This window comes from Formica exsecta, unplaced genomic scaffold (assembly GCF_003651465.1).
Source record: "Formica exsecta isolate Colony F162 unplaced genomic scaffold, ASM365146v1 scaffold2, whole genome shotgun sequence".
In the NCBI taxonomy this organism is placed as follows: Eukaryota; Metazoa; Arthropoda; class Insecta; order Hymenoptera; family Formicidae; genus Formica; species Formica exsecta.
In genome coordinates, this window is record NW_021849297.1 from 1,089,341 (window position 1) to 1,112,311 (window position 22,971).

The window sequence follows — 22,971 nt, forward strand, 5'->3', positions numbered from 1 at the left end:
AATGTCGACATATGGCCGGAAATACGCGGATGTAAAGGCGCAAACGTAATGGTTCTACCGTATACTATTAGCATGCCATGAATTCTGGTTCATTCGCGAGAGTATAATCCTATTCGTGCAACGGCATTTAACCATATACGCATTGCAGCTTGATATGGGAATTGCCGAGAACGCGTTTTCTAAATTCTATCATAAATTCCTAGCCAAATTTTATCGATTAAGGCAGCGGACAGATGTTTAAAGACAATTAGTTTCATTAGTGAAAATTGCAAATAATTTAAATATTTAGTCATTAATAATCGCTTTAACAATAAGCGGTTAAAAATTAAAACATTTTAACGGATTAATCTGCAAATGCAAATAGATTATAAAATTTTGTTTCTTAATTAGTCTTAATTGATTTTGAGTAATCCAACAAATAACATTAACTAGCATTTATCAGAGAAACTCAATCCGGGGAAACTTGTCGTCAAAATATACGATTGCATAAATATCGATTAATTATTTCAATGCTAATTTGTATTCGTGCATTATTCTACCTATCGCGTTATTATCGCATGTATAAGTAATAAAATTTTACAAATGCTTATATTATAAAGAGAATTTAAAATGCCTGTTTTTATGATATATTGTCTAATAGTAAAAAATAGAATTTCTCTCTGGATGTTTTAATAGTTAAAACATTAAATAACTTTATTTTATATTTACATGAATACTGTGAGTTTGCAATTAATATGGCTGCAGACCGCGTTTGATTAGTACACCTTAGTAGAATAAGTCAATAGCAAGCTGCTAATGGGTAAAGTTTATTGACTATGAAACTAACCATTTCATGTCTGGGAACTATCTTTACGTAAAGCTGTTTTGCCCGGTTTGTGCGATTACCCGATTCATGGCGAATTGTTTGTCTCGCGCAACAAAAGAGCTTTTGCTCGGGTCGAGTTTGACGTCATGCAGAATTACGGACGAGATTCAAGATAATTAATTAAAACGTCATCAACAATATTGCTACTAATGATCTGTCTGCATAATTTGTATATATCTCGGGAATAAAAAATAAGAGCTTATAACAATTTCCATTTCGGTCGTACAAAAAAAAGGAACTAGAGAAACTCTAGACATATCGATTTGACCTCCCGTGGATCATTGCGATTTAATTGGCGACAGTGAATAATCGTCGTGAAAAAAGAAAACGACCGCAACGATTTTATAGTCAGCATACATTTCATCAATTGTTGTTTTTCATCAAAGTCGAAAGTTTGAATCGGTTATTTAAAAACGAGTGCAATCTCCTTTTACAAATTCAATATTATCGAAATACATATTTGTAGTATTTTTTATTATTGCTTTTTTCTATGGAAACAGTTTCCAATAACATGATTACAATGTATCGAAGCGTTTCAGAGATTCAATCTCTTTTAGCTTTGTATATCCAAAATACACATATTCAAATTTTTTCTATTATACTCTCTTTAAACTTTCTCCTAATAGTTTTTGTAGAACGCGCATGTACATATTGAAAATTTGAACATTAGTAAATATGAGTCTGTTTATATTAATAAGGCTAAATATAATATAAAGAATAAATATATATATATAGTTCTTGTTAATCTTGGTATTAATTAATTGTTGCTGATCACGATGTAGAATGGTTGAAAGTTTGTAAGCTTCTGCAACATCTGTCAAGCTTCGATGCAGTAACAGATAAATTATCAGATGTTTATCGTGATTATATAACATTGCAATTACCCGTTAATAAGTGAGCTACGTTGCTTATCATATTGGTTAAAAATCAAAATAACAATGCAGTATCTCGCGTCTTTATATACGAATTGAAAGTTAATTTAGAATAATAGTAATTTGATATGTCGTGAGTTAACAGTTGAAAATAAATTGTTATGAGATCTTATTTTATAATTGTTGCTAATTTTTAATTTTGTTAGGAAAATTATAGTTGTCTAATCTTTAGAAAATTATATAATCATTCAAAATATTATTAAAGAATCAGATTGGATTCATGATAAATGCGATTCGATGTTTGCAATTCGTGTCAGATAATGTTCGATTATTATTTCTCTAATCGCAATGCATATTGTAAACGCAATATTATAGAGAAAATATTATAGACGCAATATTATAAAAAAAGATATTCACGTTAATAAGTTTTTAATATCTTTGTAGTGATATAATCGTGATCGCTATCGCTATAATAGATTAAATAGAGTTTTATGTTGAAACAAGAGCGGAAAAAGATGGAATCTTTGATATTATTTCATTTTTTCATAATATATTTTCTCAAATATTTTCATTTATCGGACAATTTTTATTTTTTATTTTAAAAAGAAGTAAAAGTTGTGCCGACGAGAGAGATTTCTACAAAGAATCTTCGTAAATTAAACTAGTAACACATCCATTATTCTTTATATGTATGCGGTAATATTGTACGATATATATTAGGCTACATGAATTGTAGGCTACAAGAATTATATTCCATCGAGAAATGAATTATGAAAGAAATAAATAACGCTCTCTCTTATCTATCTCGTAAAAAGTAAAAATATTTCTGAAAGATATCTTTTATTCCATTCTCTTTCAAGTAATAATTAATTAAACTATTGAAAATTAAATTGTTTATTTTATTGTAACAGTTTAGTGGATCATTTCAAAGCAAGAAAGTTTTAAAAATGTTTCAAAAATTATTCTATTTAATCTAATATTAAAGTTCAAAATTACTGCCGCATATTTTAGAATAAATTATCCAGAGAAAAATTTAGATCATCAATTTAATGCTACACATTTGAATAATTTATGTATAGTTAATTTATTAAATAAATAATTAAATAATTTATATCATAATGATATTCTTTTATATAAAACATAATGATATTTTTTAAAGAAATATCTATTTCACGGTGTGATCATATTTTTATTTTTGAATTATTAAATATGATCATTTTTCATGCATATTACATAATAAATTGAAAGAAAAACAATATCAAGTGATTAAATTGACGATCAATAAATTTTTCTTCTCATTATTATAAGTATTAAACTCAACCTCATTAGTGTAGGATCTTATAATGTAGTAGTAGAGAACCCAGTAGAAATTAAACAAAATAATAATGCATATGTATCTTTAGCGTAGAGACATCCACATTCCTCAAACAGCCATTAGCTAGTCATTAGTCACGTAGCTATAGTTCGTAAGATTAATTAATAATTTCAATTAATACAATTTAATTCTATTGATCTCTTCTGTTCCTCTCTTCTATCTCCACGTCGTTTCTTCGGATTGACTGCACGAAATTCGCGAATATCGGCTGGCGCTACATGCGATTACCGGTACTACTCTCCCACATACTGTTCTGCGCTGCGTGTGTACCCTCCCTCCGACCACACTCTCGTGTTACATTCGACGGATCTTTTACACACGACTACGAAAAAAATAAAACGATAAACGACAAAACAAATAATGCAATACGCACAAAACGAACGAACGTAAATGACGGAAGGTAATGACCACATTGTCGGATATGGTGATGCAGTGCGGGGGCGGGGGCTGCTGCGTCCTGGAGCAGTGCTTTCAGTACCCCAGAAGAGCCCGAGAGCCCCGGGACTGCGGCTGCCAATTCGCTCTACTCCACAGGGCGGACATCGCGTGACCATCGGTACATGTCTTAAAATCTCATTTTTATCTTCTTGTGGCCCTACTTGTACATGCTGGAGAGAAACCTCGGCTGTATCGAGGCTCTCATCCTGTCTTTCTCTTCTACTGTTTCTCACCCTCTCTCACGTTTTTTTGTGTCTGTGTGACCTACGCCGTACCCCCTTCTCTCTCTGTCTCTGTATATTTTTCTGTCTCACCTTTGAGCCCACTCGTATATTTTATGATTTTCTTTTCGGAAACTGAAGGTCTATTTAGCGATTACTAACTCTTTCTCTGTCTACCCTAGGGACCCATTAGATCCATATATTTGTCTCTTAGAGTTCATTTGTGTGAGTAATTAGGAGAGTAGATTCCTGTTTCTGTTCTAATTCATGCTATCAATTAATATCGAATTCGTGAACTTATGGAAAACTTATAGAATTTTTGAATTTCGAGAAAGAAACAATTTTTATAGAAATAATTTATTATATATTTATTGTATTATATTAAATAATTTTCTTTTGTATTTACGAATTCGTTATAAACTGATTTTATACACAAAATCATAGAAAAGTTTAATTCTAAAACAAGCTTAAATCACAAAACAAAAAAGTAAATTTTTCATCTTGTTACTTTTAATGTGGAAATATAATAATACGCGCCAATATGTATATATAATTCGCACCGTTTATTCTGTCTTTAATTTTTGCAGTAATTCAAGTTTCATAAATTGTAATTTTTTGATGCTATAAATAATTGTATTTTTATAAGACACATAATATGCACATTACTATATCGTATATATTTAGACTTTTTTGATATTTCTAGTACTTGAAGTAACACACATTGTAATTTTCTTAGAATTATATTACAGGAAGACAGTTATTATGAACTGCTAGAAAATATTTCCATATTAGTTACGTAACAAGAGTATGTAATTTCCATCTAGAAAATTCATCCATAATTGTCATCAATTCTTGACGTCAATCACGTAATCATTATTTTTTCACTCTGTACTTTTTTCCGTTCCCAATTTGTGAAACATTAAACTTATCAATATTGATAAATTAATATGTGAACGTTTCTACTTTTTACTTTCCCACTTTTATATAAAAAAATTACCTGATCAATATCATGTCGATAATAAATTTCGCAGAAAATATATCTCTTCTGTTGCGCGATAAAAATTAGCTCAGCAAGTGATATTAATATTACTGATTGCTTATACACGTTCTTTCCATTTCCGTTCTCGTAATCAATTACGAGCCAAAGTTCTGAAGGTGAAAAAGAGGTCGAGAAATCATCCCATGAGACGAAACGTTTAGCTTATTTCCTCTCGATGAATCGAGGCTTGCCAACTTTTTTCGCGTGGATATCATTTCATTGACAACCACTAATAAAGATACAAGATATAAAGAAACTTAGGCTGAATTTCATATATATGGATAAAAAGCATATCTATAAGTGTAATTTTAGAAAATATAAAATAATATAATTTTCTTTAAAAATGAAAACTTGTATTTTTTTAAAGGCAATATCTAAGCAAAATATTATTGCAAAATGAGTATTATATATTATTCACATTTAATTAAACCGATTTCGAAATTTGCAAATCGGGATTTGATATCTTAATGATATCAAATCCTCTGATTATTAAAAAGTATGAGAATATTCAAAACTTTTAGTTACGAAATTGTTAGATGTTAGAAACGCAAATCGCATAAAATTTACGTACTAAATTTTTACTATTTGTATTATTAAATTCGTTTATAATTTGTCAGAATTAAGTGCGTAAATACAGCAAATAAGATATCAATTTTACGCAAACATTAAGATGAGAAGCAATCAAATTTTAATGAAATCCGCTTAAATTAAGCCACTGTCCACTTTACTGTACTTTGCTGATTGCGACTAATCTCTATTCCTTCTGGGATAGGAAGTCTTAAATGACATGAAGGATCGAGCTCCGGTCAACTTGCGAAACTCGGAAAGCTTCTGTTGACTTTAAGCCCACGGCTGTAATGAGAAAGCGCTTTGTGTGCCCGCTTTGCATCGCATGTATATCCTATGAAAAATGTAACAAAGAGAGCACGCTTCAGAGTTGGCAGGCCTTGTCCCGGGAGTTCTTCCACAAAAAAAACATCAATTACGATTGTGTTATAAAGGGAATCATCAATCAATCAATCCGATCTCTATCGCTCATATTGCATGTTTACATACTTACGATTAAACACGCGCACACAATTCGTATAAGGTATAAACTCTTTGCGGATCTTATGATTCGAATCGCGAGTATATTTCGTTGTCGCTAAATTTATCCTGTCTTGCAATCAGTCAAGACCTCAGACTAATAGCACGCTGACCCAAATCTGATCGGGATCACGAATCCTGTCAGAGACAGGAAATTCTAACGGGATATATAGACGTAGTAAATTCGATTGAATCTCTACCCTTCGTCGGTACGCCTAATTAAATTGCATGACGTAAACTCTGTCTAATCGAATAAATCTTGCAAAAACTTGATCGATTTTACTGTGATTCATTTCGTACGAGAAAAGAAGGATTTCCTAAAATGATCTAATTCCTAAATGATCCTTTTGTACATGTGCCTTCTAGCATCGTTAAACATTGAGTGATTTACATGTCGATATATTAAAATTAGTTATCAAAAATAAATTGTACATCTTAAAATCGAGGAAGCATTTTCCGACATTCTAACTTAAAAATATAAGAGAATAATTAACAAATATTCTTGTAATGAAATAAATTTTGTTTCGTATTTTTGATGCTGATAAAGAACAAGATATGACTCATCATACGCATTGTGTGCGCAATAGCAGTGACTCATAAGCAAGCTGTAAAATGTCCTTTGCACGATTATTTGCGTCATAAAATGAAATTCGGCCTATTTCCGGGTTAATATAGAACGGCAATGTAAGCTGGAAAATTTTACGATCACATATTCTAGCATGTTAAAACGGAAATTCTCTTCAGCGCAAATGTATTCACATTCCATTGACTCGATAATTCTAATTTTTCAATCTCTTTAATTCTTGATATATTCTATTTCGCTTAATCTCCGTGAAATCGCAGGCATTAGTTAGATCGATGAAAGTAAATACAGCAAGTTGATGAAACACGTCATCGATAAATATTTCCCGAAATGAATATTAAAATCGGTTTAATTTTGATGAGTTTAATTCTCAAAGCTGTAAATATACGATTATGGTCATCTCAAAATCTCGCGTATTCGTTATAATCACATATCTTGTATGATATGCATCAAAAAAATTTAATTCTCTACTGCTTATGTTTTGATTAATATAGTAAAGTAACTACAATCAGATTTATATTAAGAAATTAAAACGTTCAACTTTTCATTACTCATCTTTATAGTAAATAAGAAAATAATAAATAATAAATCTGTTGAAAAATAATCTAAGAGAAAAATCTATGTCGCTTTCCTGATACTTCATAAAGTGTTAGAGCCAAGTTTGATCTCACCATAGTGGTTGAAAGTAAATACTATATATAGCTTAGGAGTCTTTTACGTAAAGTATCTAAAAGCACAAGAGCTTTCCCAACGATCAATAAATAATTCCGGAAAGCGTAGCTTTAGAAGATATTTTAGATGATCTCACTTGCATGCATACAGATACAATTCGTCTTTTCGTATTATCATAACGTAAAAATGATAATATAATATCTGATTATCATATAATATCTAGCAAAATTATATATCGATATTATTACACATCTAAAGCGTTAGAATATAAATTCTTAGAAGAAATTGCACTGATTTTTTATTCATTGCTGCACTTGAGGAACGACACCATCTTATTCTGAATCTCGGTTCGATTGATTTATTTCCAAGAAATATTCCTTTTTCATTAAACGACACTTCCAGTAATTTGATTTAAAAATATGATCACTGCTTTCCAATCGCTTCAAGTCGCTTAAACTCGTCCCATTTCAGTTACGTCTTTAAACATATGGCACTATTTAAGCACAATAGGGAAGATTTTCACGCACAGGAGTTTATACTGCAGCCGCTTGAATCGTATATTATTAGTATAACTATAAATGAAAAATCACGCTATTGGTGCAACGAGGTAGGATACTGTTATTTTATGTCATGTTCTCGGTATTGTTTTTTGCTCAGCTTCGATATCTATTTTATGTTAATTGTATTATTGTTATATATATAGTGTTCACTTAATATTTTATTATTATAAGAGTGCAAAGTTTTTATATTTTTTCCTCGTTTTATAACACACGCTTATTTATAAGACAAACATAGATGTATTGTAGTACTATTTAAAGCTAAATAAACTCAGTTTGTATCGCGAAATGAACTAGTTTCGAATGAACTAGCATCAAAATAGTATAGATTAGCTATGATTTGAACATTGCACCTCCTCGCACTAATAGCTAGACAGAGTTGACAGCTGTTTAGCATTAAAACAATGCTTCGCACAGTACACATCTCATCGCTTTTTATCACGATTATCGAGTCACGAAGATGCTTATAGTTTATTCAAGAATGCTTTCAAGTAGAGCCGGAGCAGCGCGTCGTATCGCGTAGAAAATTCATGCCCTAATAAAAACAAATAATATACATTAAAAAAAAATAATACTGCATCCTGTGAACGATTCTTTCGTGTAGATATATAGTATTCGCGATACGACAGCGCGATTTGCGCGTCAAACAGGCGATACGGAAATTGGGATGAAAATGTGCTCCAAAACATTTTTAATGAAAAATAAGGAACGATATATTACGTTAAAATAACGGAGTTACCAATATAATTGTTAGGAAAAAGAATAAAAAATATTTTTAAGTTCTCACATGTGTAAAATTTAATATTTTTACTCTATCTTCAATATTTCAAAAAATATGAGTATAAAGTTAATAATTGATTTAATATTATTTAGTCTATTTAAGCATTTTTTTGTGAATCATTTAAATTAAGAAGTATTTTTGAATAAATTTGTTAACTAAGACAATCCGATTATATATATAAAGTAAATATACGAATATATTTATATTAAATGAGACGGATATCGATTATATTTTATGTGAATAACAATTTCATCCAAATCAATTCTCGGATCGCCTCTGAATTTGATTAGCGTTTATTATCTTGAATATACGAACTTTGACGTGTAAGTATTTCCATCTCTTAGCTGAAATAATAATCTACAAATATTTATATATAAAATAAAAATGATATAACCGGTATAAAATATGATACCTATAGTTATTAGTATAGTAAGAATATTTGTAAAAAAAACGGGTAATATACGCCATAATACGTTAGCACTTACCCAAAATTGTAACGTTTAAATTCTCTTAAGTGAACAAATATAAAGATATACACATAATAACATAGATTGCAAAGTCGTTAAATCGTACTCTTATTGCAATTGTTTAAAAGAAAATAGAACATAGGAGGGTAGTGAGGATGCTATTGAACTTCAGATTTTCTGTTTACTGGATAAAACTAATTTTATTTGAAATAGGATTTAATTTTTAATGTTTCTTTCTCTTACTTGATAGAAATATACTAGCCTTATTTAGAGCGAATTGAAGAAATTTAACGTTTTATTGGCAAGATACTTATTAGTGTGAAGAAATTATCGCAAATAATGATCCTCTATCTAATCCGTGCTGACTAAAAATCGATATCGAAATAACGAATTTATAACCGAGAGAAAAATTGCGGAGTCCCCGTGGCGCATCCTGTAGTTCACTCTCGTCTCTGCAATCTTGTTCACGGCACCCTCACTCGTCGTTCCCCGTCGGTCTCTCAACTTTTCTTATCACGTAGATCCCACGTGCATTAAAACGTCACGCTTCGAGAGGCCGCGCTCGATTGCAATTATCACCGCCGTCGATCGCGCTCCCGTGACGGTTACGTGATCAAAAACGACTAAAATTTCCAGCATCTGCACTGGTCGAGCCATCACGTGGACTCCCTAGACAGCGGTGGAGCTTTAGGCTGGCCGAGAACCTCGAGGCCGCGCGTCAACAGTGCCATCGACGTGGCCGGCTTCCTATCGCAGGTAAGTAATTGTGCCGGGAAAAATCCACGCAGAAAGATCGATGGATTACGCGAGGTGGACAGCCGCGTCCTCGAATCCCCCGATCGATCTGCTGGCGCGATTTCGCCCGCGACCTTCCCCCGGATGGACTAACCATGCCGGCCCATACAGTCGCTTTCTGATTATAGCAATCGAGGAGATTGAAATCGGAAGTCAATGAGCGAGTTCCAAGGGAAACATTTAGCTTCAACTACACGATACGAATATTTACAATAAAGTAACTGTGCGTCGCTCCATTGCAATTTAAGTCTATACAATTTATAATTGGAAATTGAAAAGTAAAATATGTGAATTTTTCCGATGAAATCTAAATTTGCGTATCTTGGAACTTAAGCCGATTTATATCCCCTAATACGGCTAATAATGTGCAAATACGATACATGTCAATGTATCTTCGAGATATCGTAAAAAATAAGATGTGCTATTAAGTGATAGCAACTAACGAAACAGAGTCAATTATGGTAAAATAATTTTTACGATCTTGTACGCTAAGCATTGAACAGAATATAAAAAAAGATAAACGAAATATATACATATATATGCAAGTGTGTGTATTTTGTATAAATTGTTGTAATATTAAATATATAATTTTTTAATTTAATTAAATATATATTATTAATATTTCTATGAATTAATAAATAATTTGAGATTGAATTTTTATTGTGTGCTAGTGTTCTATTATGTTTAGCTTTAGTGATATTATTAATAAAAGAAATAAAATTATCGACCACACAGTGTGTGTCTTTTTTTCTTGTGGAATTTAAAAATTAAATTATAACGTTGTAAAAAAGATAGCGATAAATAAAAGCGTTGTAAGCTTTCGTACAAGAGTCTTGAAAGTGAGTAGTCCCAATAACACGAAGGAAAAATAATAGTTCATTAGGCATTCTCACTGTGCATTCTTTTTGCAAGACGTGTTACGCGAATGTGATAATTTCTTATTCTACCAAAACAACAGATCAAATCATTACAAACGCCATAGTCGCGATTATATATATCGCTCGAATTAAAAGTTCGAAATAAAAGTTTCCTTTCCGTCCATCGACAACTGCGTATCGATATTTCTCTTTCTTCTACTAGCACGATTGTTATACAATTGTTATAGTTTCAGATCGCGCGTTTCGGCATATATTGTTAACATAACGCAACCAAGTCGAAGGGAATAACCATATCCCTCAATGCGACAGTTATTTCAATAAATAATGAACACGAAAGAGTTCGTGCGAAAGAGATACCTCAAACGTCAAAGTTCAAGGTAGTTTGAGGCAAAGTGTAGTGCACCACAGGTGATCAATATGTTCGTGGATTACTTGTAAGGAAATGGACAAACTCATTTTTGCCGCATGAACGATGTGTGTATTATACATTTCCAAATCGCGTTCTCATTAAGTCGGCACTGGATGTCTATTTTATTATTTGTCGTACACTATTTCCGTGTATTTTTCTCTAATCTCTCTATATACACATTATATTACGACACGCTGCTGTCGCGATTAGCACGATACTATTAACAATTGGCTCGCAATTGGCACAATACTAGCACGATGATATCGTCAATAAGACAAAATTCTGTTTGGTGTTTTTCAACGTCGATATTGTACACGAGATTTGTTGCATTTTCAGCGTATTGTTATTTGCAATGATAAAATTAAACGTATAAATTAATATTAAAATATTCCGTCGTAATGTAAACCCCATAATATAATTTATACCAATTAGCTAAAATCCTCATCTCGCATTCCTGACATAACATTTATTAACCTGTAAAACCGAAGAAGACTTTATTATACAATATTTAATTTGTAAATAGTAATTCAGATACGAAAGAGGATGTGCCAGACAAGCACAGCAAGCATACATTGCGATACGATTAAAAATTAAAGATATGTTTCTGCTCAAAGAAGCGTTATGTTCTTCCATTACCGTTATTCACGCGTCGCTGTCTTTAATCACACTGTTCATTGTACTACACTTAATGGCGCACAACGTAAAACCATATCCATAAAAAGTCTGTCAAAATTCTGTTAAAAAAGTAAAACGCTGCCCTAATTACATCGCGCAATTCTCTCTGACCACACTCAATGCTTTTTCGTTTCAGGAATTTCTGCGACGCCACGGGTCCACGTCCAAATTGTGTCGTAAGGTTCGCAGTGCAGATAACTTACCTCTCGTGTCGACGAATCGCCAACAGAATCAACGAAGAAATTTCAGGGACGACGGTATCGAGGGCGACCGGGAATCTTTCCTGAAACCAAATCACGACGATAAGTCTGACGACCAAGAATCAAGGAGGCAGAGTAGTCTCGAGAGTGCAACGAAAGACAATATGGAAGCGCTGTTGGATCCCGGTTGTCAACAGCCTTCTTCAAGGTAAGTTAAATTTAAAAAGTAATTATATATACCAAGTTTCTCACTTGTTACATCTTTCAATCCGATAATTCGCAAAGGCTAAAAATATATGTTTACACAAACATTTTATTGGTATAAAATATTCATTAGTTTATCCTATACGTATATGTATGTATAATGCAGATTGTTATAAAACTAAAATAATTTAAAAAACTAATTTTTATTTCATTAATTAGTTATTACCTTCTTTCTTATAATATAAAATCAGATATAATATATACAAGTCATCGTAGAAGTGAAATATCAGCGCGTATGAAGCTGAAATAATTACTCGCGGCAATAGAATTACATATGTAGTCTGTATATTGTAGTTAAAAATATATGTATGATTAAATATATACTTTGAAATATATTGCTTTCATAGTCTTGGAAGGATCAATCTAAATAGGCTCTCTAAGGAAATCGCATTTGCCATTTGCAGCGTGGAGACAATATCTTTATGATTCAACAACTTGGACGGATACGCTATGTCTCATCCTGTTTTGATATATTATGTGGTATCTTATAAAAAGATTTAGATATGCAGATAAGATATAATAAAAACGATAATATTCTCTTGTTTATCGAAGGTTCGCGTCCCGACCCGGGAAACCGTCATATTGATCGTAGAACGCAAATTGTGCTCCAGCTGCATCGTGATTTTAGATGAACATGTTATGGTCCTTCCCTTCCTATATTTCTATACCTATATTTCTATACTTTTTACGATTTATTAGTATCACAAGCGTTTTTGCTCACAAACAATTTTTTGAATATTTACATAATTCAATAGGAATCATCAAATGACGCATTTTTATCATGTAGCATATAAAAACAGTTATCTTTAACATATTCACGTATGTAGTGTATTTTAATAATTACAATAAGAGCATGCGTATTTCATAGTGTTTTTACAGATATTCAATTATATTTGCACAAATAAAACTAAATAACCGTACTAATATAGCAGTTATCAAGATAAATGGCATAAAACGATTACATCGCATTTTACTAAAAAATATTGTTTAAATTAATATTTATTAATTTATGTATTATAAGAAATATATATTAGGAAGAATATTTTTATTTGGGTTTTAAAAATTAATTTTTCATTTTTATAAGTTTCCACAAAATCTTTATAAGTCAGATATTCAGATATTTTGAAACAGCGAATTTGTATATTATTCGCTTTCAAATATAAGGTATTTTACAATTAGAAATTTTAATTTTGATAACAATACAGTTAAAAAATCTGTAAAATTTCAAAATTTTAGAATTGCAAAATTCCGTAAGACAGCCTTCATTTGCGAATGTATTTAACGTATACAAATTTATTATTATCGTAAAGGTTTTGTTTCAGCGGCACGTGCTTTTCGTAGCAATATTCAAGCTACACATAACTTGTACAGTAATTAACAATTTTAAATTTTATATATACTGCTTTTATATATACTATAGCAATTGACACAATTTTGTGCTTTTCTTTATTATACGTAATTATACGTATATACGATATTGCATATTTGTACAATATTCACACGTTACAGATATTGATAATTTTATTAAACGCCATCGTCCTTTCACCGTGAATGCAACGCACATTTATTTAATTGCAATTTAACGTTTACGTTCATTAACGTATCAAATTAAATTAAACACATCCGTGCGTAAATATAATTTCAGACAAAATAAAAAAATTTCCCGTTATCATGCTTTACGCAATCTACAGAACTTTTGCGATTAGCTGAATGGATGAAAAAAGTCTTAATATTATTAACAATATCGATAAGTATTACAAAAAAGATATTAATCTTAAAGAGAACGTTATCATGCCAATATTATCATTAGATATCGATAAAATAAAATTTATAAAATATTATAAAAACAAGAATATGTGAAGCCACTCATTCTGCAATATTCGACTATGTCAGATACCTCAGTATTAGCGAAAAAAATCTTTCAAAAGCAGAGAGTAATATTTAATCAAAATGTATCAATTATTATGTTACTTTTTCGCAATAATTATATAATAAAATTATAGGGGAGAACATAATATTTTTTATACACTTTCATATTGTTTATAACATAATTACCGCTACATTACAGCATGATGCAAAAGAAATATATTGTGATTCCACATTTTATTAGTATGGTTTCATAAATACTTCCTATTCCTTGTCTCTTATTATTTTTAGATAATAGAGTAAAATCGGTGTCCACAATTTTTTATAAATATCTGATTACGTTTGAATAAGTGTACTTGATAAATCAAAATCTGCAATATTTATACTTATCGATATCGTTATTGCTGATTATCTTGTTTTATTATGATATTGATATTGAGAAAAAATATCCATATCAGCATGTCTATTTGAATTCGTTTTATAATCGGTCAGAGCAATCTATATTAGTTATTAGGAATGCATCGCCGATGCGACTTACACAGAATAATAAACGCATCGACCTGGTCGCAACATAGCCAGGTGCACTTTCGCCCGCAGCGTCACGCGGGCAAGCGATAATGACAGTCCGGGGAATTTAAATGCGGCGGTGCATTGTTGCGGGAACGCGGCGACTTCGACCCGCGATGCACGAGCCTCCCCCTTCCCCGTCGAGTGGGTGGCTTATCGATCACAATTTCACTAGGCGATGTCCACTTGACCCGCGTGTCGCATGTAAATGACTTTGCTACTTTGCAACCCTTTGCAATCGTTCGCATTGCGCGACCTTCCGCTTTTCGCAGCGCGCGTTGCCGTGTGTTATTCTCGTATCGCTACATCATGTTGCGAACTCGCGCAGCAGCGATTAGCATCGACGAGGGTAACACCGACGGTCTTCGTCGATTAAAAAAAAAAAAAGCTGCGCGAGTTGTCTGGGTCGTTTAATCTTTCGACTACCAAATGATGCAATTACCCCACGATAGAATTAATAGATTCTGCGTCAAATAAATTTTTAATGTTTTATTACAAATTATATCTGTTAATATAATGCTTCTGATTGAAGTTTGTATTTATATACATTTGGCTATTAAAATATATCTAAGATAGATTTTGTATTTGTTGAATCATCTTAGAAATGAGTTGTAAAAAAATAAATATAATTTAAGCAATATTTTGTATGTATTGATATAAATAATAAGAATAATAAAAAGATAAGATGACATTAGATCCAAAAAAAAAAAAAAAACCATTTGCTTCAAATAGAAAATAGAAAAAGTATACTAATGTAACTTTATTACATTCCCTTCAATAATAAAAGGGTTAACAAGAAAAGAGCAAAAACAAACTTTTTTAAAATTAAATTTACACCATTTATACTGAACTTTTTTCAATTTAATATCGAATTTTATCAGCAGAGGTACGTTATATTATTCGTGCGTTGATTGTGATGGTCAACTAAATTGTACACTAAATTGAATTGTAAAAATTTTTATTTGGTAGTTATCAATATTTATTTATAATAATTAAATATCAGAACTTATTCGTGTTTCTTTTTTATTTTTATGGAAAAAGATATTTATTTCAAAAGTTTAAAATTGATGTAATATTATATATAACAGAGTTTATTCAAAATATGTATTTTATTCTTATTAAAAAGAGAATTTTAATTTCTCATATTACACAATACATGTGCTATATGTTACGGTATCTATTGCCCAATTTAGAATATTTCTTTTGCGGTTGCGATTTAGCAACAATACGGCAAGAAAAATGTCTCGAAGTATATTTAGGTCTACTTTAAACTCTACAATGATCGCTACACATGCATGTCATTAGATATATTCTGCAAATGTCCTGCTTTTCTTTTTATATTGCATAATTTCCATAATATCAACGTTACATGCGCACGTGTCGCACTAACGCAACTACTTTACAAAGTTATAAATTATAGAAAACCCGCGTGTGTGCATGCGATATACGCAAACTTTCTTCGTCCTTAGCTTGATTTTGTCGCAAGTATGTACGCAAACCGTGTTTTTCTTACTAGCTTTATTTCTATTGACATTCAGAACTTTATCTTACGATTACTATCGTTGAGCTATTACGTAAATGTTATTTGGTTTTAGTCTCATATCGCGCAACATCTTGATAAATCCACGATGATCATTGAATATGAATCTTTTATTCACGTAATTTATACAAAGCTAGCAAGAAGAACAGATAGATGTACGCGATATTCAATATTGATAGTGTACATATAAAGTCCATTTTAAAGTCGAGAATTGATGATTATAGTAGCATGTGATGTAAATCTATAAACATAGATATTCTATCTATAGATTGAATTCACTAAAAATATCGCACTATTAATTAGTATATCTCTCTCTCTTTCTTTCTACCGTGACCCCGATTTCCGTTAGGAAACCTTGACTGATACTATAAAGTCGGAAGGAGCCGCCGATTCGTCACTGGAGCTCATCCTCTCAAATAACGCCTCGATCCTGTTGCTCGAGCGGCTCATCGTGGCAATTGCGGTGTCGCCGCACGATTCCGATTTTATAGTATCGATCAAGGTTTCCTAATTACGGAAATCAGGGTCATGGTCGCGTCGCATAACAGAGATCAGCTCAGGGTGCGGTCGGTTGCGTGTTGTTCGCGATCTGCGAGGAAGCGAAAAAATGATTTTTAGATTATATAAGAGAAGCAGCGGCTAGAAGGAATGAAGCGTACAGTAAAACATTGTACGATGATACGAAGCATATTATAACGCGTGTATATTTATTTTTAAAATTTAAAAAAATATGTTGCCAAATCAATTAAGAAATAGATTAGAAATAGTAGGAAGAGAGCGAAAAACAAACACGACAGGCCGGGGACATTGCAATATAATTTCGTAGAACAAGAAGTGCGCAAAAGAATATGTTTTACGAAGAAGTGAAATTGTATAATGCCTTACTAGCCGAGATAAAACAATGTGAGAGTTGAACCGTTTAAGCCTTTAAGCGAATGTTAAAGGAATATATTTTATTGAACGTAACTATTAATTATATTACAAATAGCTGAGAAAGTTAATAAAGAACAATCGATCAATACATGTTAATAATAGGCTATTTTGAGTTAGCAACTAATCGACAATTTGTGATTCAATTTCTTCTTAATAAAATTACGAAGATTTAAAATATTGTATATTAAAAATTGTTATACATGTGCAAAATCGCACAACCAAATCGTTTATATTAAATATATAAACGATCAGATAACGAAACTCTATTTACAATCTAACTTCAACTTTGATTTAATTGCAACACACACATAGAAAAAAAGTTTATTTTAAAAATTTATTTTATTTTCATCCCACAAAATAAGGTATTTAGTTATTAAACTATTCAGGCAGTCGGTTCGGCAGCAACTTCGTATTTGAATATGTACAAATGTAAATATTATGGCGTGTAAATAACATCTTATACAAATTACATATTAATCTTCAGCGTATTAAAGATAATTATGCTCATGTTTCAGAGACTCCCCGGTGGCATCTTCGTCGTTGGTCGCCAAACGTTTCGGAGGATGGCGCACCAGCGGAAATCATGATTACGTCAGATGCCCTATGCGACAACCTGCTTCCATGGACGAGCGGTAAAAGCCTTTCGTTTTGTTTACAATTTAAACGCGCGAAACAATTCGTGACAATTCATGAATCTTCGACATTCTCCGATTCTCAAAAAGAAAAAAAAAATGCAGTTGAATTCTTTAATAATGAGCTTATGTTTGGCGAACAAATATCTCTCCGATAATTTAAGAACAGTACCCGCGACATCTATTATAAAAGGCATTCTCTCATGAATTTACAATAGCCGATATTTATATCTCGAAGCACTTCCCTGAAAGTTATCGGTCATAAATATGTCATCATAGATGACACCGTCTCGTTCTACAAATATCTCCTCCTTTATTAAAGAATAACGACCTAGAACGATAATATCTATGCACACAGAACGATGCGTGAGTTAAGTATTTCCAAAGATTCAATAAGAGAAGGCTCTTTTTACAAAACACATAAGATAAATGATAAATTTCAAATATATAGATATAAAATTTTGATAACCAAAAAAATAGAATCAAATCTTATCTTAAATATACTAATTTAATTTCGAATAATCCAAAAAAATAATTCTTCATTTTAACATATATGATATATTCCAAACTATTCTCTGCTCTAGTCTGATTAAATTCTATTCTAGTCAAAAGATTGGGACAATATTCTTTAGAAAGTGCTAGTCTAGAAGCTAAGATAAATTCTAATTCAATATCGATTAATTCCGAAAATCCTGCAGGTATTATCGGCGATCATACGAATCCGAACCCCCTCGTCCGATACGATATCATCACTATCATCGACGCACGGACGCCGATCGGCACTCGAAGAGCTGCGATTATGCAAGGCGAGGAACCACAGAGTCGAGCATCGAGGTACAACACTTCGGTTTACCGATCCTCAGCGTGAGTGAGCCGAGTCCACCGGATGAGAGCGAGCGCGTCGATGACTATTTGTAGGATTTGCTTGCCGAGGACTTCCTTAAGGAACTCCTCGTGTAACCTGCCCGGTCAATCTTCTCATCCCGATCCGATCTCGTCCCTAATCGCGGAACTGCGAGTCGCGACCACGTGTCGCCCGGATATTTTACTTTCCCTCGAACGTTCGCTGTATCATCGATATAGCAATCGTTCCGCGATAATATATACTATACGTTGTTGCGTTCTTCAGGAAATCGTAATTGAAATAAAATAATCCGAGTAAAGCGAGAGCGAGGATTTTCCGATCGCATGCAATCTCCCCTATCTCTGTTCGTTGTAAGCGCGATATTCTTTCATGCGTATCATTTTAGAAGAGATCATGAATATATATTTGCTACTTGTCTGATAGGAACCGCGAAACTATGAGAAATATTCGCATTTGATCCAGACTTATTCCTCGGCATGAGTTGGAATGATACAATGCTAATATCTATTACTTCTCAATATAATGACTTGTGCTCATTAAAATATATTTTTCCCAATATTTCTGGAAAATCTCCCAGTGAATTATAAATGCATGTCAGAAAACATAATATTTAAGTCTCTATCTTTTATATTATAAAAAATATACCGAGAAAAAAATTAAGTCCGGATCAAATTTGACTATCTTTTGTATCATATATTTCTAGGAAGTATGTGGCTTGGTGAATAATTTCGTTACTTCGATATCCCTAATATTATTAAATTATATTACTTATAATTATAAATTTGTATTAATTTGAGAGAATTTGCCCTGTCTTACTTTAGAATCTCAAAAATTATTATCCTATTTGCTGCTCACTCACAATGTAATATCTTAATATCTTGTGAATATTTTGATGTAACATGCGATATAAGAGTTATGAATGTCATTCGAGGTTGCTTGTTTATAAGCTTATACAGTTACAATTCTCCTATATGCACGAACAAGTGCGTAATAATGTATATATATGTCTCCTTCCATTCTTCGCACTTCCCTAATTTTCACGTTGCATTTTCTTGTCTCAATGCTTAGAAAACAGCTTTTCTCTTTTATGTGCTCGCTATTATCAAGATACACTATATCAAGATCTAAGATTCAATCTCAGTTGCAGCTTGAAATTGAATAGAAATTGAATCATTTCGATTTAATGTTGAAGCCATATCCAGATATGTATTAAAAAAGATATTCATTTCTTAATTACGTCTTGTGTCTATATAATAATATAGATAGTGTTCAAAGAAAATATAATAACAAAGATATACATATATGTATGTGCATCTATATTATATATTGGACGATTTCAAAGAATACTTCAACGTTAATATGACTTATATTATTTAACTTTGTTAAAGCGGATTTTATATATCAATCAAGATCTCTCTCTACTAAAGATAAATAGCGCATCGTAAAAATCATACAAAAGCATTAAAAAATATTAGGCATTTCCATTTGATCAAAGCCTACATAGGTCAAAACGTCTGTGATGTTTATGCACATGTTTAGCCTGTGATAAGTTCGACATTTCACAAATGTTATTTCAAGTTATAGGACATATATTTACCTGTTTAAATTAATGATTAACTTGATAGGGCATATATTACTTGTTTGATCTCCCTTAAGCAAAGATAAATGTGCAGTCTCGCGAGTATTCGAAATTATACGCCTCGACCATTTGCGATATTATATCATTATATAGGAATTGTATCGCGATATATATAAGATGTCTTGGATCAGCTACAGTCCTTCTATCGTTATAAGAAAAAATGCAGCTGATTGAAAATACTCCCTGTACGTGTCAGGAGCGATAGAAACCGATTTATTTACACATTATATATTTCTTCCAAACAATTTAAGACTTGCGCGTGCGAAAATTTCAACGCATTGATGCCTGAAAACTTGAGTTGTATTCTAATCCTTTGCAACATATATCAACATACGATATATGAGAAAAAAAGATAATGAAGAATAAACATAAAGAAAAATTGTTTAATAATGTTAATAGAGAATATGCCAATAACAAATTTATTTCTAAAAATATGTGCTATTTTCTATATATAATATATCTAATTTCATATATATAATTAAATCATTTATAAACTGACATGAATTAAGCGAGGATTTAGAAAAAAATCGCTATTTTCAGGTATCTATGCGATTACAAAATTCTTCTTCAAAACGCACGCGGAAATGCGATCTTTGATATGGGACCTAATCGCGGCTAAATTGCGAGGTTCCCTGTCTCTAAAATATATCGAGGAGATAAAAATTTCCCTCGATAATCGGCTTATTGCTTATCAGGGTTCATCGTAACGTGGGAACAATATAAATTGTGTAATAATGCGTGCGACAGATTCTCGTACCGGGTTATCCGGAGTACCCTATAATACAGCGCCTTATCAGTCGATTAGAAAGCCGCATGGCTTTTTTTCAATAATAACGATTCACCGCAATCACAAAGCACATGCCTCTCATCGCTATTGATCTTCCCTCAACTTCATATCTTTGGACCAATCGTTGTAGGAAGAAGGGGCCATTATTAAAAAACTCACAAGATTTGATTCGTTACAAGAGAGTATACAGAGGTATCGACAAAAATATATGGCCAAGTCTACATTGCACATTTAAAGGTAAAAGGATTTACTACAAACACATTCACAAACACATACATACACATATATACTTTTTTGAAAAGTTATAAAATAAGTATTATTTATAATTATATGAATAAAATATATAATATTAATTGTAGTTTAAAATATCGTATTAGAATTTGAAAGATAATTAGATGGTTATGGCTCTTTATTTATTAAACAACAAAATCGAAATATTATCTTATTATTTTAGTATCATTTCAATATAATACTTTTTTATGTGTGACGATTTTATCTTTAACCATATCATGCGAAGGGACTGATTTTTAAACACATATTATAGCATTATTTGTATTTATAAAATAAGTAAAGATATATCTTAAGCAGGGTTCTCATTCCTATTTATACATATCGTTAAAAACCAAATGTGATTTTTTTATTTTTAATATTTTAAATTCTTGATATCATTATGCTGGTAATTTATCAACCGCAAAATTTGGGGACCAATCAAATGAAATTATATATATTTGAAAAAATATGTTTACTTTCACTCGCATGAACATTTTACATGATAAAATGTTCGCGTATTGCATTGTAAATCGAGAAAAAGATCACATTTTTCTTATATACATACATATATAATAAATCCCTGCGAATATATAACTCAATAATCCGGGAGATATAAATATTGATTAATTTTTACTTTTAATTTCTCAACAGTTGAATAGTGAAATTGAACTAATTTAATAAAAATAGATGTATTAGAATATATCTATTCAGTTAATTTTTCATATATACCCACACACACACACACAGACATACATTTTTTACGATTAGTTTATTCATCGATATCTGCCAACAGCCAATTAAAATTTTTCATCTGTAATTCTATAAAATTTGAGCCCAAAATAATAAAAACATGTAAGCTTTCATATATTTAAGTTGCATTCCAAAACTAACACAAAAATTTATTTCTAAAATTTAAGTTTTTAAAGCACTAAATCAATAATATAAAGAAATAAAGTCGAAACTTTCTTTTCGATATTATGATATTATATGATATTTTACAAATAGATATGCATTATTATTTCAGATAACTTTTGTATAACTTTATCTATAATTTATAGATGTATTAATACGGAAAGAAACTTATTAATTAATCTTTGCATTACTACAATTTTGCATAGTATTAATAAATAATGTTATTGTACCTCTCGTCCGTAGAAATAAAATGTATATTTGCTTGTTTATTTATTTGTATTTTGAACTATAGCACAAAGATATATTAAAGGAATATTTGAAAATTCTATTATAACAAACTAGCCAACAAATTATTCTTGTCATTTCAATGTATGTTTCATTAAAGTAAACTTTTTTTTTAAGTTAAACTTAATATTTGATATTAAATATCAAATCTTAAGAAAATTTTAATAATATAAATTTACAATATATATAATTTTCCAATATTTCGTACTTTCCAAAATAGTGCTCTAAAAAGATAATTCAGATTTTGGCGCGAATACTGTCGCACGTATTAAACTACAAAGGACGAGTAAATTATATGACGAGCGCGTTTATACAACAGTCATTATAGCAACTACTTAAGAAAAACGATAAAAATCGGTAATAGGTGCCTCGCGATCTTTCATCTAGTCATGCATTTTCGTTATCTCGTCCATTGATAGGCCGCGATCAAGTGGCGTTCCTTTCTCTTATAATACGCGTGTAAATATCCACGACCAATATACATAATATATTAAAATA

At 31.3% G+C, this 22,971-nt stretch overlaps 1 protein-coding gene across 4 annotated transcripts in view; it reads left to right on the forward strand.

Moving 5' to 3' along the window:
• Positions 1–21,066, forward strand: part of LOC115234337 — a 108,720-nt gene extending 87,654 nt beyond the window's left edge. For all 4 annotated transcript variants that reach the window (XM_029805347.1, XM_029805349.1, XM_029805350.1 and 1 more), the window contains 4 exons: positions 9,593–9,712; positions 11,850–12,121; positions 17,599–17,715; positions 18,414–21,066. In XM_029805347.1, coding sequence (XP_029661207.1) covers positions 9,593–9,712; positions 11,850–12,121; positions 17,599–17,715; positions 18,414–18,633 — 729 coding nt within the window. In that variant the 3' untranslated portion in view covers positions 18,634–21,066. The remainder of the gene's footprint in view (positions 1–9,592; positions 9,713–11,849; positions 12,122–17,598; positions 17,716–18,413) is intronic.
• Positions 21,067–22,971: the final 1,905 nt, after the last annotated feature.